This window comes from Halichoerus grypus, chromosome 1 (assembly GCF_964656455.1).
Source record: "Halichoerus grypus chromosome 1, mHalGry1.hap1.1, whole genome shotgun sequence".
Classification (NCBI taxonomy): Eukaryota; Metazoa; Chordata; class Mammalia; order Carnivora; family Phocidae; genus Halichoerus; species Halichoerus grypus.
This window is the reverse complement of record NC_135712.1, coordinates 117,441,813-117,455,774: the sequence shown is the minus strand read 5'-3', so window position 1 is coordinate 117,455,774 and position 13,962 is coordinate 117,441,813. Positions and strand designations below refer to the sequence as shown.

Genomic DNA, 13,962 nt, shown 5'->3' with positions numbered 1-13,962 from the left:
TCATCGGCTTGTAGATGGACATCTTCATGTTCAGATGGTATTCTCTCTGTTTGTATTCCTGTCTTCACAATACCCCGAATTTTTTATAAGGACACTAATCATATTGGATTTAGTTCCACCTTAATGTCCTCATTGTTACTTGATTACCTCTTTAGAGACCCTGTCTTCAAATAAGTTCACATTTTGAGGTACTAGTGGATAAGACTTCAACATGTGAACTCTAGGGGGACACAGCCCAACCTATTACAAGCCCCTCTAGTGAATTGTAAATTTTAGTTGTTGTACTTTTCAATTTCATAATTTCCATTTTGTTCTTTTTCATAATTTATGTTTCTGTATTGATATTCTCTGCTTGAGAATCTGCATGATTGTCATCATGCCCTCTTTTACTTCTTTAATCATACTTTCTTTAGTTTTGTGTATATATTTATAATGGCTACTTTGAAATCTTTTTCTGTTAAATCTGACTTCTGGTCACTCTCAAAGGCAGTTTCTGTTACCTGTTTGGGTTTTTTTTTCTCCCACTTGGGTATGAAACATGTTTTCTTATTTCTTTGCATGTCTCCTAATTTTTCACTGGAAACTGGACATTTTAGATAATATATTGTAGCAACTCTGTGTGCTGGTTCCCTCCATTTTCTGGGCCTTGCTATTGTTATTTACTTTTTTTTTTTTTTTTTTTTTTAGCATCTGGCTGGATTATTTTTGTGAAGTCTGTTTTCCCCCTCTGATGTTGCTCCTCAGTGAGGCACAGCTTGACTTTTTCTTGCACATCTAGTATTTCTTTGTTTGAAATCTGGACAGTCTAGTATATATTGTAGCAACTATGAATACTGTTTTACTTTTTCTAAGATTGTTTTTTTATTATTATTTTTCTGGCCTGCAAAATCTGTCTCCCTGTAATGTACAATTGTAGATCTCTGTGCCTAATTTAGTTTTTGATTCTTATTTTTTTTTTAATTTATTTATTTTAGAGAGAGAGTGCACATGTAATGGGGGGGCGGGGCAGAGGGAGAGAATCTTCAAGCAGACTCCCTGTTGAGCACAGAGCTGGATGCAGGGCTCAATCCCACAACCCATGAGATCATGACCTGGGCTGAAACCAAGAGTCAGATGCTTAACCTACTGAGCCACCCAGGTGCCCCTGATTATTTTTATTCTTTAGCCTTGATTCCTAAGGGTCATTTCAGGGTCTGTATAGGTGAGCCACTGATTTGGGTAAAGTTTATGCTAATACACTCTGAGCCTTTAAGAGTTCTACTGTCTCCTGATGAATCTCTGGGTTAGTTGGGGAATACAGACAAACAATAAATTGGGAAAAAAGTATTTAAAATACTTTGACTAGACAAAGGGCTAATTTCTTTGATATGTAGATCTTACAAATTGATTTTAAAAAATAAACAATTATCAGAAGAATAGGCTAATGAAAATGAACAGGAGTTTACAGAAATAGTATAAATGAATAGTAAACAGGGAAGGACGCTTAAGCTTCTAAAGAAATTCAGATAAAATTCCATTTTTCATCTGTTAGAGTGGCAAAATACTAATGATGATGTAGGGGAAAATGAGCTCTCCTTATTGTTAGTGCTTTGGAAGCAGCTATTAGAATTTAAAATACACATGCCATTTTATCCAGCAATTCTAAGTGTGCAAAGAATATATGAATTAAAGAATATTCATTGCTGCGTTATTTATAGAAGTAAAAAATTAGAAGCAACTGAAATTTCCATTTTTGGAGATCTGATGAGATGCCATCAAATGGGAAACCATCCAGTTTTGGGAAAAAATGACATGACTCTATATGTAGTGATATAGAAGGAGTTGTTCCTTTATATAGTATGTCTGATTATGTTTGTGTGTGAATCAAAAATGTCAAGGATATTCACAATTCTCTGTAAGTGACCATTCTTTGAGGAGTAGAGTTGGTGGAAGGAGGAGAACTGGGGACCATCAAGTTTCTAAATTGCTTGCTTTATTTATTTGTTTATTTACTTAATTATTTGACAGAGAGAGAGTGAGAGCACAAGAAGGGGGAACAGCAGGCAGAGGGAGAGGGAGAAGCAGGCTTCCCTCTGAGCAGGGAGCCTGATGTGGGCCTCGATCCCAGACCCCAGGATCATGATCTAAGCTGAAGGCAGATGCTTAACCGACTGAGCACCCAGGCGCCCCTAAACTGCTTGCTTTTTTTAATAACAAGCATGTATTTATGTTTGGGAGAAAATATATAATATCTATCAAATTTATAAATTAAGAATTATATGTTTATAAATGAAAGAATTATAGCAAAAATTTCCTGGTTTGCTTCCTATTTAGGTATTGAATGTGAACCTTAACTAGTTTACAGAGGTAAAGGAATGTGCTTTTCTGTTAGCTAGAGATTATGCATAAATGAATGATTTCATTCTTAAGATTTGAAACATCTTTAAAAAACAACCTGGTTGAGTGAGTCATGTGTTATACATATCTAGCATATTAATGTAGTCTTATCACTGAGGAAGGAAAAATTTAATAACCATTCACATCATATTCAAAATGTATTAGTTACTAGCCTATTTCATTTAAAATAATATTGGATTCAGGAATAGAAATTTTTTAATTAAATTGGATTGAAAAATACAAAGACTTATTTTTTAAGTCTTTTTCTTTTTATGTAGTTATCCTAAGTATATTATAGTTGTTTTATTTTCTTTTAATTTTATAGTATTTTAATTTTAAATTTATGAAAATTGTAGGTTGAAAATACTAATTATATGTGTACAATCCATTTATTTTACATTATGGAATCAAATTTTATCACAGGTTTCGTCTTGATATATATCGCTGTTTGGCCAGTCCAGCTCTAATAATGTTAACAGAGGAGGATCCAATTCTGAGAGCATTTGAACTTAGTGCTGATTTAAAAGAATTAAGCCTTGTGGAGGTGGAATTCAGGTGGGAATGAGTGGAAATTGTAAATTATATCCTTTTTTTCCAGAATCCCTTCAACCTGAGTTTTTTTTCATGAACCAAATTCATGTTTATATTTATTTTCTTTTGATCCAAGATGACCAGACCTTGCTGCCACCTACTTGGGATTTTCCTTCAGGCTCAATGGAATAGACTTTGATGTTACTTAGGTCACTCTTTCCCCACCTGCCCTTTGCCATTCTTGCACCATCCTTAAATTCCCCCTTTGTTTAATGTTTCCAAAGGAGTTCTAAGAGTGAAGAGTAGGGGGTGTGGCAGCCTTAAGCAAGAGGAAATTTGTAACTGCTCTCTATTCTACCTCCCCTCATTCCTAGATACTATAATCATCCTGAGAGCCTGATCCTTCATAACTTTCAGAAGCATATAAAATGCTTTCTGTGTGTCAGGGACATTCCACACACACAGACATAGTCCCTTTTCACTGTTTGGTGAGATTTTCTATTAGGAGACACATAACATGTAGACATAAAAAATAAAATACTACTGGTTAAGAGGGATGAATCCCATTCTGAGTTTTCTTCTGAAATGAAGAGTTAAATGTAATTTTGACACAAAGAATCATTGTTATCAATTTCCCTTAGAGAGTTAAGTTGGGGAGACAAAAAAAAGGCTTTGGAAAAAGCAGCCTATTACATAGAAATAAAATACTACTGATTAAGAGGGATGAATCCCATTCTGAGTTTTCTTCTGAAATGAAGAGTTAAATGTAATTTTGACACAAAGAATCATTGTTATCAATTTCCCTTGGAGAGTTAAGTTGGGGGGACAAAAAAAAGGCTCTGGAAAAAGCAGCCTATTAAACTGCTAATTTAAACATTAAAAAAATAAAAGTCCTTAGAAAACTACATTTCGTAGACTTGAGGAAAAGCTTTGAGATTTTCCCTTATGTTAAAGTATCCCTGGTGGCCCCCGAAGAAGGAGAAATTGATCATTTCTTGCCAGTTCCTGCTGTGAGGTTTCTGGGGGGCAGGTAATACCTATCTCTACCTTTCCTTTTAAGTCTAACTGCCGTGGGAGCCTCCTGTCTTTGCATTACACTCCTTTCGTGACTTGACAAGATGGAAAGATTCAGACTTCTTCCTGGAAGGCCGATAAGAAACTTGAAGTTTTCTTATGCCTTAACAGCAGAGTATAGTGTGTTCTTGATAGCTGAGTTCTAGAAACTTTTTAAATATACCTGTTTATAAGTTTTCAAGTATGGAATTCCTGTATTTCAATTTGGATAAGTTAAAATTTATTTAAACTTGATATGACATAAAGTATATACTTTGAGAAACACATAAGACATGGTTAAAATGTAACTTGTTGCTACTTTTAACTTATTAGCATATGAGGCTATTAATAAATTATTCCTTTTAAATCTGAAGAACTTCCTATTATAATCTTATAATTGGAGTTCTGAGTTACCTTATAAAATAGAATTCATTCAGCTCCTTCCAAAAAGGATTTGAAGCAACTGCTATGATTATTCTGTAATCATAGGATAATAAAGTTAGATTTTGAACATAGATCATAGAATCCATTTACTTCAATCCCCTTGTTTTTTGTAGACAAGGAAGGTGATCTATATAGGTTAGATATCTTACTGATAGCAGCATCTAATTAGGAACAGAGTTAGCAAAAGTTATAACTAGAACATGGGACTCCTGGCTTCTAGTCTACTATATTTCCATCTAAACTATATAGCCACTTATTAGTCTTCTAATAATTTGTTAAAGATTAAGAAAATTAGATTAATAGAATATATTAATTTTACTGAATTTAGTGGTCTGTCAGTGTTTACCTAAAGATGAGACCTCTTTGTAATAATACACACTTTTGATGAATATTCTCATCTGTAATTAGATTCCTACACTAAGAAGCAGTAATACTTCATTTGTTAAAGAAATCCAATTACTTATTCTTGGGTAGTTTTGGTTATATAGTAAATGCAAAGAGTAGATGAGAAAAATGTTAGCCTCTAAGGAAAAGTTTTTAATTCTTTGAGTGATAATTTTCTGTTCATGGAAAATCCCATTGTATAGATGATTAATCATTGGGAAATTTTTCTGTTTTCCCTTCCTTTCCCAGTAAGGAGAAAAAAACTGAATAAAAATTATTTTCTAAAATCTGATCCCAGTTGACTCATATTTATTTCTAACTTTATTTTCAAGTTATTATACTCAGATGTAATTTTAACGTAATTGATGTTCTTAAAGAGGATTATCTGTTAAAACTTCTTAATTTCTCACAAGTTGGTTGATTTAGGCCTATCTTTAACCAGCAGTTAAAATCCTAAGTTTCAAGGAATAGTGATTATGAAAGGAAATTCTTTACTAGGAGTATTTCATGGTCTTTTCTTTCCAACTTGACTTTTGCTCAAATGAACACTTTAAAGTGAATCAGAATATTATTTTAATATCAGAAGTAGCATACAACATGTTGTAGACTATTATTGAAAACACCTCTCATTAAAAGTTACATAGTAATATTTATTGGATAGCATTATTATTATCTATTGTTTAGATAAGTCATATAAAAGGAAGTTTTATATCAAACTTACAGAGAATAAGGGCAAATGAGTTAATAACTGGTTGACAACTATAATCAGAATTTCTAGGAATATCAGTATATATAAGGAAATACTGTACTCATCTAAAATTATCAGTGTGAAACACAGAGTACATAATTGTGTTAGAGTTGTCCCCAAAGCTGTAGAGAATTTATGTACCAGTAGGTTCTTTTGACCATCAGCACAAAATGACTTCAGATTTTGTATAGCTCTATCAGAATTAAAATGTTACTGAGTAAATAATTAGAAGTTGGAAGTGACATTTCTAATAATAAACTGTTGCATTTTGCAGGAATGATTATGAGGAGCTAGCCCGACAATGTAAAATGTTTGCTAAAGATTTGCTTGCACAAGCCCGGAATTCACGAGAATTGGAAGTTATCCTAAACCATACATCTAGTGATGAGCCTCTTGACAAACGGGGATTACTAGAAGAAAGAATGAATTTAAGTCGTCTAAAACTTGCTATCAAATATAACCAAAAGGAGGTATGAGGTTTTCTGTGATATATATACATTATTTTCAGGGTGCCTGGGTGGCACAGTCAGTTAAGTGTCTGACTCTTGGTTTCTGCTCAGGTCATGATCTCAGGGTCGTGAGATAGAGCCAGCCTCCTCGCTCAGTGTGGAGTCTACTTGGGGTTCTCTCTCCCTCTCCCTCTGCCCCTCCTGCTAGGCCTCTCTCTATATATAAAATAAATAAATAAATCTCTTAAAAAAGAATTATTTCCTCCACAGTGGTTCAGAGCAACTAATTAAGAATTAAAGATATGTACTCTATCACTTTTTTAAAAAGATTTTTATTTATTTATTTAAGAGAGGGAGCAAGAGCATGAACTGGGATGAGGGTCAGAGGGAGAGGGAGAAGCAGACTCCCTGCTGAGTGGGGAGCCCAATGTGGGGCTCGATTCCAGAACCCTGGGATCATGACCTGAGCCAAAGGCAGATGCTTACCCGACTGAGCCACCCAGGCACCCCAAGGATATGTACTTTAAAAGTTTAGTACAATGAGTATGGCATTAAGCAAATACTCAATAAATGGCAGTTGCTATTATTATTTTTTGGTTCAAGGACAGTTTTACTACTTTCATTTTTTTAAAAAAATTGAAGTATTGTTGACACAAGTTGCTTTTAACAATATTAATTATAATAATAATATGGATATTAATTTAATATTTTTGCCAAGTAGTAGCTATTGAGGTAAGATTTTGTATAGTAAGTACTTTCACAATGATGTTTCTATCTTGTGTTTTGTCAGTCATAGGTTTGTTTTGTTGATTTGGTTATAAATAGCGCTTTCTATAGTAATAATTCCTTTCTATTTAAAAGTAAAGTATCAGGGGCACCTGGGTGGCTCAGTCGTTAAGCGTCTGCCTTCGGCTCAGGTCATGATCCCAGGGTCCTGGGATCGAGCCCCGCATCGGGCTCCCTGCTCGGCGGGAGGCCTGCTTCTCCCTCTCCCACTCCCCCTGCTTGTGTTCCTTCTCTCGCTGTGTTTCTCTCTGTCAAATAAATAAAATCTTTAAAAAATAATAAATAAAAAAATAAAAGTAAAGTATCAGATAGTGTGTTTCCTGGTTCTTATTTGTTAATTCATTGAAACCCAAAGGTGGAGAAGCACATGATATGATAACTAAGTTGAATCTGGCTCTACTGGCATCATCTCTTATTAAGGGAAATACCTGTTTCTAATCCCCTCCCCCCCCACACACACACATACACACACACACACACAATACACGATTCAGGAACTTGAAGAAGGAAGGTATGCATTTTAAATTTCATTTTTTGAGATAATTTACTAAATATGGGTGTTTCTATGTAGGTAATGATATCCAGTTGATAGTATGAGGTATTGGTAAATGATACTTTTAAGATATTTTTTCTAAGACCCATTATTATTTTTTTTTTTTTTTAAACAATTTTCTTGTTCTTTTTTTTTTTTTAAAGATTTTATTTATTTATTTGGGAGAGAGAGAATGAGAGAGAGCACATGAGAGGGGGGAGGGTCAGAGGGAGAAGCAGACTCCCCGCCGAGCAGGGAGCCTGATGCGGGACTCGATCCAGGGACTCCAGGATCATGACCTGAGCTGAAGGCAGTCGCTTAACCAACTGAGCCACCCAGGCGCCCGACCCATTATTTTTTTTTAAAGATTTGATTTATTTATTTGAGAGAGAGAGCATGAGAGAGTGAGAGCACGAGCAGGGGAGAGGGCAGAGGGAGAAGGACAGACAGACTCCGCAGTCAGTGTAGAACCATCGCAGGGCTCAGTCTCCCGACCCTGAGATCATGACCTGAGCCAAACTCATTGGACACTCAGCCAGCTGAGCCACCCAGATGCCCTTAAGGCCCATTATTTTTATTATTAATATAGATGTTGGAATAAAACTTGCTTATCAGATTTGTATTAATATAAAAATGGGACCTGAGACAGATAATTGTGGAAGGCAAGATATAGGACCTTTGGTGCTGGAGCAGAATTTTGTATTATTTTGGTTGAAAATTTGAGCCTCATAATGGTTTGTGACTCAGGAAATTGGTACAGGAATTTTAAGGTGTTTAACATTACCTACATAGTATGTCACTTATCCAGATTTCTGATTTCAAATCCTATGCTTTTTCTAGTACTCTAAGGTTCTTGATTAAGATAAAACATTTATAGGAAAAAATTAAACACAAGATTTTGGACAGTGTAACTGTAAGATTATAAATCAACAACATACCTGTGTGCTTAAAAAGGAAATACGACACTAATCTGTATAAATAGAAACAATATAGAACCCCTGATGTAATCATCCTCTAATATACATTTTGACTAGATCTTAGGTTAATTTATTTACTTCTGTGTTCCACAACCTAAAATAGACATGAAATACTAGAAAGTGATAGAATAAAGAGACAACAAGATATAAAATCAACTTAAGGGATTGGAAAAAGAACCTCAAAGAAAGGTGGAAAGACCTGAGATTATCCTGGTTAGGGAAGGAAAAACTAAGAGCCAGTTTCCTAATGATTGATATATATATATATATATATCACCTGAGGACTCACAGATGTAACCATATGTTCCATTCTAAAGAAGATGCAAGGAAACAAGGAGTAGTAATAATATTTTTATTTGAAAGGAAAATACTCTGTAATTTTAAGGATGAATGAAAATAGTTTTTTAAACTAGATTTCTAGATATGATCAAAGGGGAGGATAATATCTTCCCAAATAGTTGGTAGACTTTGTTTAGGTAATCTGTCCTGAATAGCAAACTCCTGATACTTAGTGGCATAAAACAGTATTTCATAATCATTTATAATAATTTTATAATCATTTTATTATGCTCTTGGATTGTGTAGGCCAGGAATTAGGAAAGGGCACAGCAAGGTTGGATAATTTGTCCTTGCTTCAGTATGTCTAGGGTCTCAGATGGAGATAGCTCAGATGACTGGGGGCTACAATCATCTGGAGGCTTTTTCACTCAAATGTTGGGTGCCTGAGCAGCCGCTGAGGACTCCAACAGGGAGCTCTTGAGTGGGCCGGCTGGATCCATAGAGGGTGGGCCTCCTGAGCACATACTACTGGAATCACGGAGGGGCATGGTCATCGTGGTGGGTTGACTGTGAGGAGATAGTCTAAGAAGCCTCTGAGGGCTGCCCAGAGTGCCTACATGTAGCCTGGGCTTCCTCACAGCATGGTAACTTCGGGTAGTAGGATGCTTCATATGGCAGTTAATGGCACCAAGAGCAAGTGTTCCTCAAACAAGGTAGAAGCTGCATGGCCTTTTAAAACCTACCCTCAGAAGTCACATAGTATCACTTCTTCCAGAATTTACTGATTAAAGCAATCACAGCTTTGTTGAATTGAAGGGTATGAAACATTGATAAGCCATCTCTTGATGAGAAGAGGAGCAAAGAATTTGTATCAATGTTTTAAAACCACCACAGACTTAAAACATTTCTAGTTGAAATTTTGTTCTTCAAATTGCATATTTAACATTACTGTTAATTAAATCATCATTATATAGAGGGATGGCAAGGACAGCAGTCAGTCCTTTGATATTGGGGGGAAGGGAGAAACCACTAAGTTTGGGATGCCACTAAACTGGGTAGTTGGTAGGAGGAAAAGCTATTTCTCTCCCCAGTATTTCATCTTGAGAGACAAATTAAGATCCCCTAAGAGCACTGGAATCTGAGCAGAAGAATGAAGAATGAAGTTAAGACTTAACTGCCAAAAACAAGTATAGTATATTAGGAAATTTCTTTCTTTCTTTTTTTTTTTTAAGATTTTATTTATTTATTTGAGAGAGAGAGAGAGAGCATGAGCGGTGGGAAAGGGCAGAGGGAAAGGGAGAGAAGCAGACTCCAAGCTGAGCAGGGAGCCCAACGCGGGGCTCGATCCCAGGACCCTGAGATCATGAGTCAGATGCTTACCGGATTGAGCCACCTAGTGCCCAGGATAAATCATTTTAAAAACAGAAGATTGACCAATTAGTATTTACTATCTGAATGACATTATGATCACTTGTGCTATGGTAATTTCAAACCTGATCACATTATTGTATCCACAGTTACCAGAATCCTTAAGTTATACTTCACAACATGAGCATTATATTGGGAAAATACTGCTTCTGAAATCAGTAAACAAAGAAGCTTTGTAAACTTTGATAAATTGATTCCTATACTTGAACTAGAATTTCCCTCTTATTTGGTAATATATTTCCTTTTTTTCTTACACAGAATTTAGTTTTAAGCAGATTTAAGAGTATAATACATTTTAAGAAATTCTCAATGTTTTCATGGAGCATAAATATATCTGATGTTTAGACTTGGATTGCTTTGCTATCTTAGTATCTTGGTTTCTTATAACTGAAATCAGTAGTTCTTCTAGACAAAAGTTTTTTCCTTTGGTTTGTGGTTGTTAACTTTGAAATTTCACAAATGTTATGAGAGTCTTTATTTTGCAAAATGGCTAAGTAGGCTATTAATATTAATACTTATATACTACATGCTATGAATCAGGCACTATTCTAAGAGTTTTACATTTAATCCTCGTCACAAGTTTATGAGTAGAGACTATTATTATCCCCATTTTATAGACGGGAAATTTGAGGCTTAAAGAGGTTTAAAGACTTGCTCAAGGTCAATTATTAAGTGTCAGAGCCTGGATTTGAATCCAGGTAATCTGGCTCCAGAGTCTATGCTCTCAACCTCTACACTCTTTTATTACATGTAAGAAAAACAAAAAACAAAAAATTATGTGGACTGTATAGAATTGATTTTGAAATAGTAACACTTTGAATATAAGTTAAATAATGGTATTCTCAAATTATGTTTATAGGTATTAATTGTTTATTAATAATTATTAACAGAATAATTATTCATTAATAATTATTAATATTTATTTATTTTTGTGTATGTGTGTGTTCTTTCCAGTTTGTCTCACAGTCTAACTGCCAGCAGTTCCTGAACACTGTTTGGTTTGGGCAGATGTCAGGTTACCGACGTAAGCCCACCTGTAAGAAGATAATGACTGTTTTGACAGTTGGCATCTTTTGGCCAGTTTTGTCACTTTGTTATTTGATAGCTCCCAAATCTCAGTTTGGCAGAATCATTCACACTCCTTTTATGAAATTTATTATTCATGGAGCATCATATTTCACATTCCTGCTGTTATTAAACCTCTACTCTCTTGTCTACAATGAGGATAAGAAAAACACAATGGGGCCAGCCCTTGAAAGAATAGACTATCTACTTATACTGTGGATTATTGGTAAGTGTCAAGTTTATTCAAAAGATTCTGCTTTTATATAGCCCATTAATTCTCCCTTGCTTGGTGGTATTACAAACATCTGTGTTCAGTTTATAATTTTAAACTGTTTACACAGCAAGAATTTGAACACTTTCATGATCATGGAAGACTTAACTAACATTTTTGTAACGATAAATGATCCTGAACTTGATAAGGCAGCAGATCTCTTATTTAATATTACTTAATTACATGGAAGTGAGAAATTCTTTATTCTCAGTCTCTAAAATTTTTCGTTATCATTAAAACAGGAAAATTGTGCTGGTGAATGCTTTTTTGGTATAAGAGTATGAATCTTTTCTTAGGTACTTTGAAATGTGATATATATTATACTTTCTTGCATTTGAAGAGTTAACTATTTTGTTTTATTATACCATTAGTTTTCCTTTTAAGAACTTATGAACTTACGAGGTTACATCTTTATCTTTATTATAGAAACATTATTTAAATTTAGATTTAAAGGATTCCCTGGTGACTCATTCAGTATGAACCAGTTCTTTGTAATGATACCCCGATCTCTTTAGATATGACAGGGTTTTTTTTTTTTTTAATTTTTTTTTTTTTAAGATTTTATTTATTTGACAGAGACACAGGGAGAGAGGGAACACAAGTAGGGGGAGTGGGAGAGGGAGAAGCAGGCCTCCCACCGAGCAGGGAGCCTGATGCGGGGCTCGATCCCAGGACCCTGAGATCATGACCTGAGCCGAAGACAGACGCTTAATGACTGAGCCACCCAGGCGCCCATGACAGGGTTTTTAAATATAAGATACTTTATTTTCTGAAAATTGTTTTTTATAAGTATTATGCTGTATGATAAATATTTTAAATGACCTTCTGCAGTTTTTACAGCTCTTGCCCTTTTTTGTGGGGGATGGAGGAGAGTTGAGATACAATCACGTTCGTCTATTTATGGTCTTTTAATGACATCTCCTTTATTTCCCTCTGTATCTTCAGTCTTATTTTTTTTTAATTCAATTTAGTTAACACATAGTGTATTATTAGTTTCAGGGGTAGAATTTAGTGATTCATCAGTTGCATATAACACCCAGTGCTCATTATATCAAGTGCCCTCCTTAATACCCATCACCCAATTTCCCCATCCCCCACCCACCACCCCTCCAGCAACCCTCAGTTTGTTTCCTATAGTTAAGAGTCTCTTATGGTTTGCCTCCTTCTCTGTTTTTATCTTATTCTATTTTTCCTTCCCTTCCCCTATGTTCATCTGTTTTGTTTCTTACATTCCACATATGAGTGAGGGGACCCTGGGTGGCACAGTCGGTTAAACGACTGACTCTTGGTTTCAGCTCAGGTCATGATCTCAGGGTCATGAGATCGAGCCCCACATGGGGCTCTGAGCTCATCAAGAAGTCTGCTAAGGTTTCTCTCTCCCTCTCCCTCTGCCCCTCCCCGCACTTGCTTGCATGCTGTCTCTCAAATAAATAAATAAATCTTTAAAAATATTCTACATATGACTGAAATCATATGGTCTTTCTCTAACTGACTTATTTCATTTAGCATAATACCCTCTAGTTCCATTCATGTCATTGCAAATGGCAAAGTTTCATTATTTTTGATGGCTGAGTAATATTTCATTATCTATCTATATCTATATCTATATCTATATATCACATCTTCTTTATCCATTCATCTGTTGATGGGTATCTGGGCTCTTTCCATATTTTGGCTATTGTGGACATTGCTGCTATAAACATTGGGGTGCATGTGCCCCTTCCAATCACTATGTTTGTATCCTTTAGATAAATACCTAGTAGTGCAGTTGCTGGGTTGTAGGGTAGTTCTATTTTTAACTTTTTAAGGAATCTCCATGCTGTTAATTTTAGCTATTCTTACCAGTGTGAGGTTGTATCTCATTGTGGTTTTGATTTGTATTTCCCTGATGTTGAATGATGTTGACCATTTTTTCATGTGTCTGTTAGCCATTTGTATGTCTTCTTTGGAGAAATGTCTGTTCATGTCTTCTGCCCATTTCTTGACTGGATTTTTTTGGGGGGCTGTTGAGTTTGATAAATTCTTTATAGATTTTGGATACTAGCCCTTTATCTGTCTGATATGTCATTTGTGAATATCTTCTCCCATTCCATAGGTTGCCTTTTAGTTTTGTTGATTGTTTCCTTTTTTAGCCTTATTTTTCAACTCAGTATTTCTCACCTGTCTTTTTCCTCTTTGCTATAGAATAAAGGGATATTAAAATTTAGTATTTTCTATGGTATAAACCACTGATTGATCAATATGTTCTTTATTGATTTAACCATTAAATAATTTGAGAAAATTAGTGTATCATTTTCACTTTTAGTTCTCCTTCAGCTATAAAAATAATTTGCATGTTTTGGAATTTTTATTTTTATTTGGAAGTTAGTTCATTTCAAGCAACTTGATTTAAATCAGAGTTTTACTTTTAGCAGTATTCAATCCATTGTGCATTAATTTAAAATTAGGTAGAGGGCGCCTGGGTGGCTCAGTTGGTTAAGCAACTGCCTTCGGCTCAGGTCATGATCCTGGAGTCCCGGGATCGAGTCCCACATCAGGCTCCCTGCTCAGCAGGGAGTCTGCTTCTCCCTCTGACCCTCCTCCCTCTCATGCTCTCTGTCTCTCATTGTCTCTCTCGAAAATAAATAAAATCTTAAAAA

General features: G+C 35.2%; 1 protein-coding gene across 6 annotated transcripts in view; it reads left to right on the top strand.

Moving 5' to 3' along the window:
• The window catches only part of TRPC1 (transient receptor potential cation channel subfamily C member 1), a 70,126-nt gene that overhangs the window by 31,966 nt on the left and 24,198 nt on the right, over positions 1–13,962 (top strand). For 4 of the 6 annotated variants that reach the window (XM_036096331.2, XM_036096333.2, XM_036096336.2 and 1 more), the window contains 3 exons: positions 2,800–2,931; positions 5,811–6,006; positions 10,942–11,278. In XM_036096331.2, coding sequence (XP_035952224.1) covers positions 2,800–2,931; positions 5,811–6,006; positions 10,942–11,278 — 665 coding nt within the window. The remainder of the gene's footprint in view (positions 1–2,799; positions 2,932–5,810; positions 6,007–10,941; positions 11,279–13,962) is intronic. The other 2 variants (XM_036096332.2, XM_078070917.1) reach the window with 1 other exon arrangement.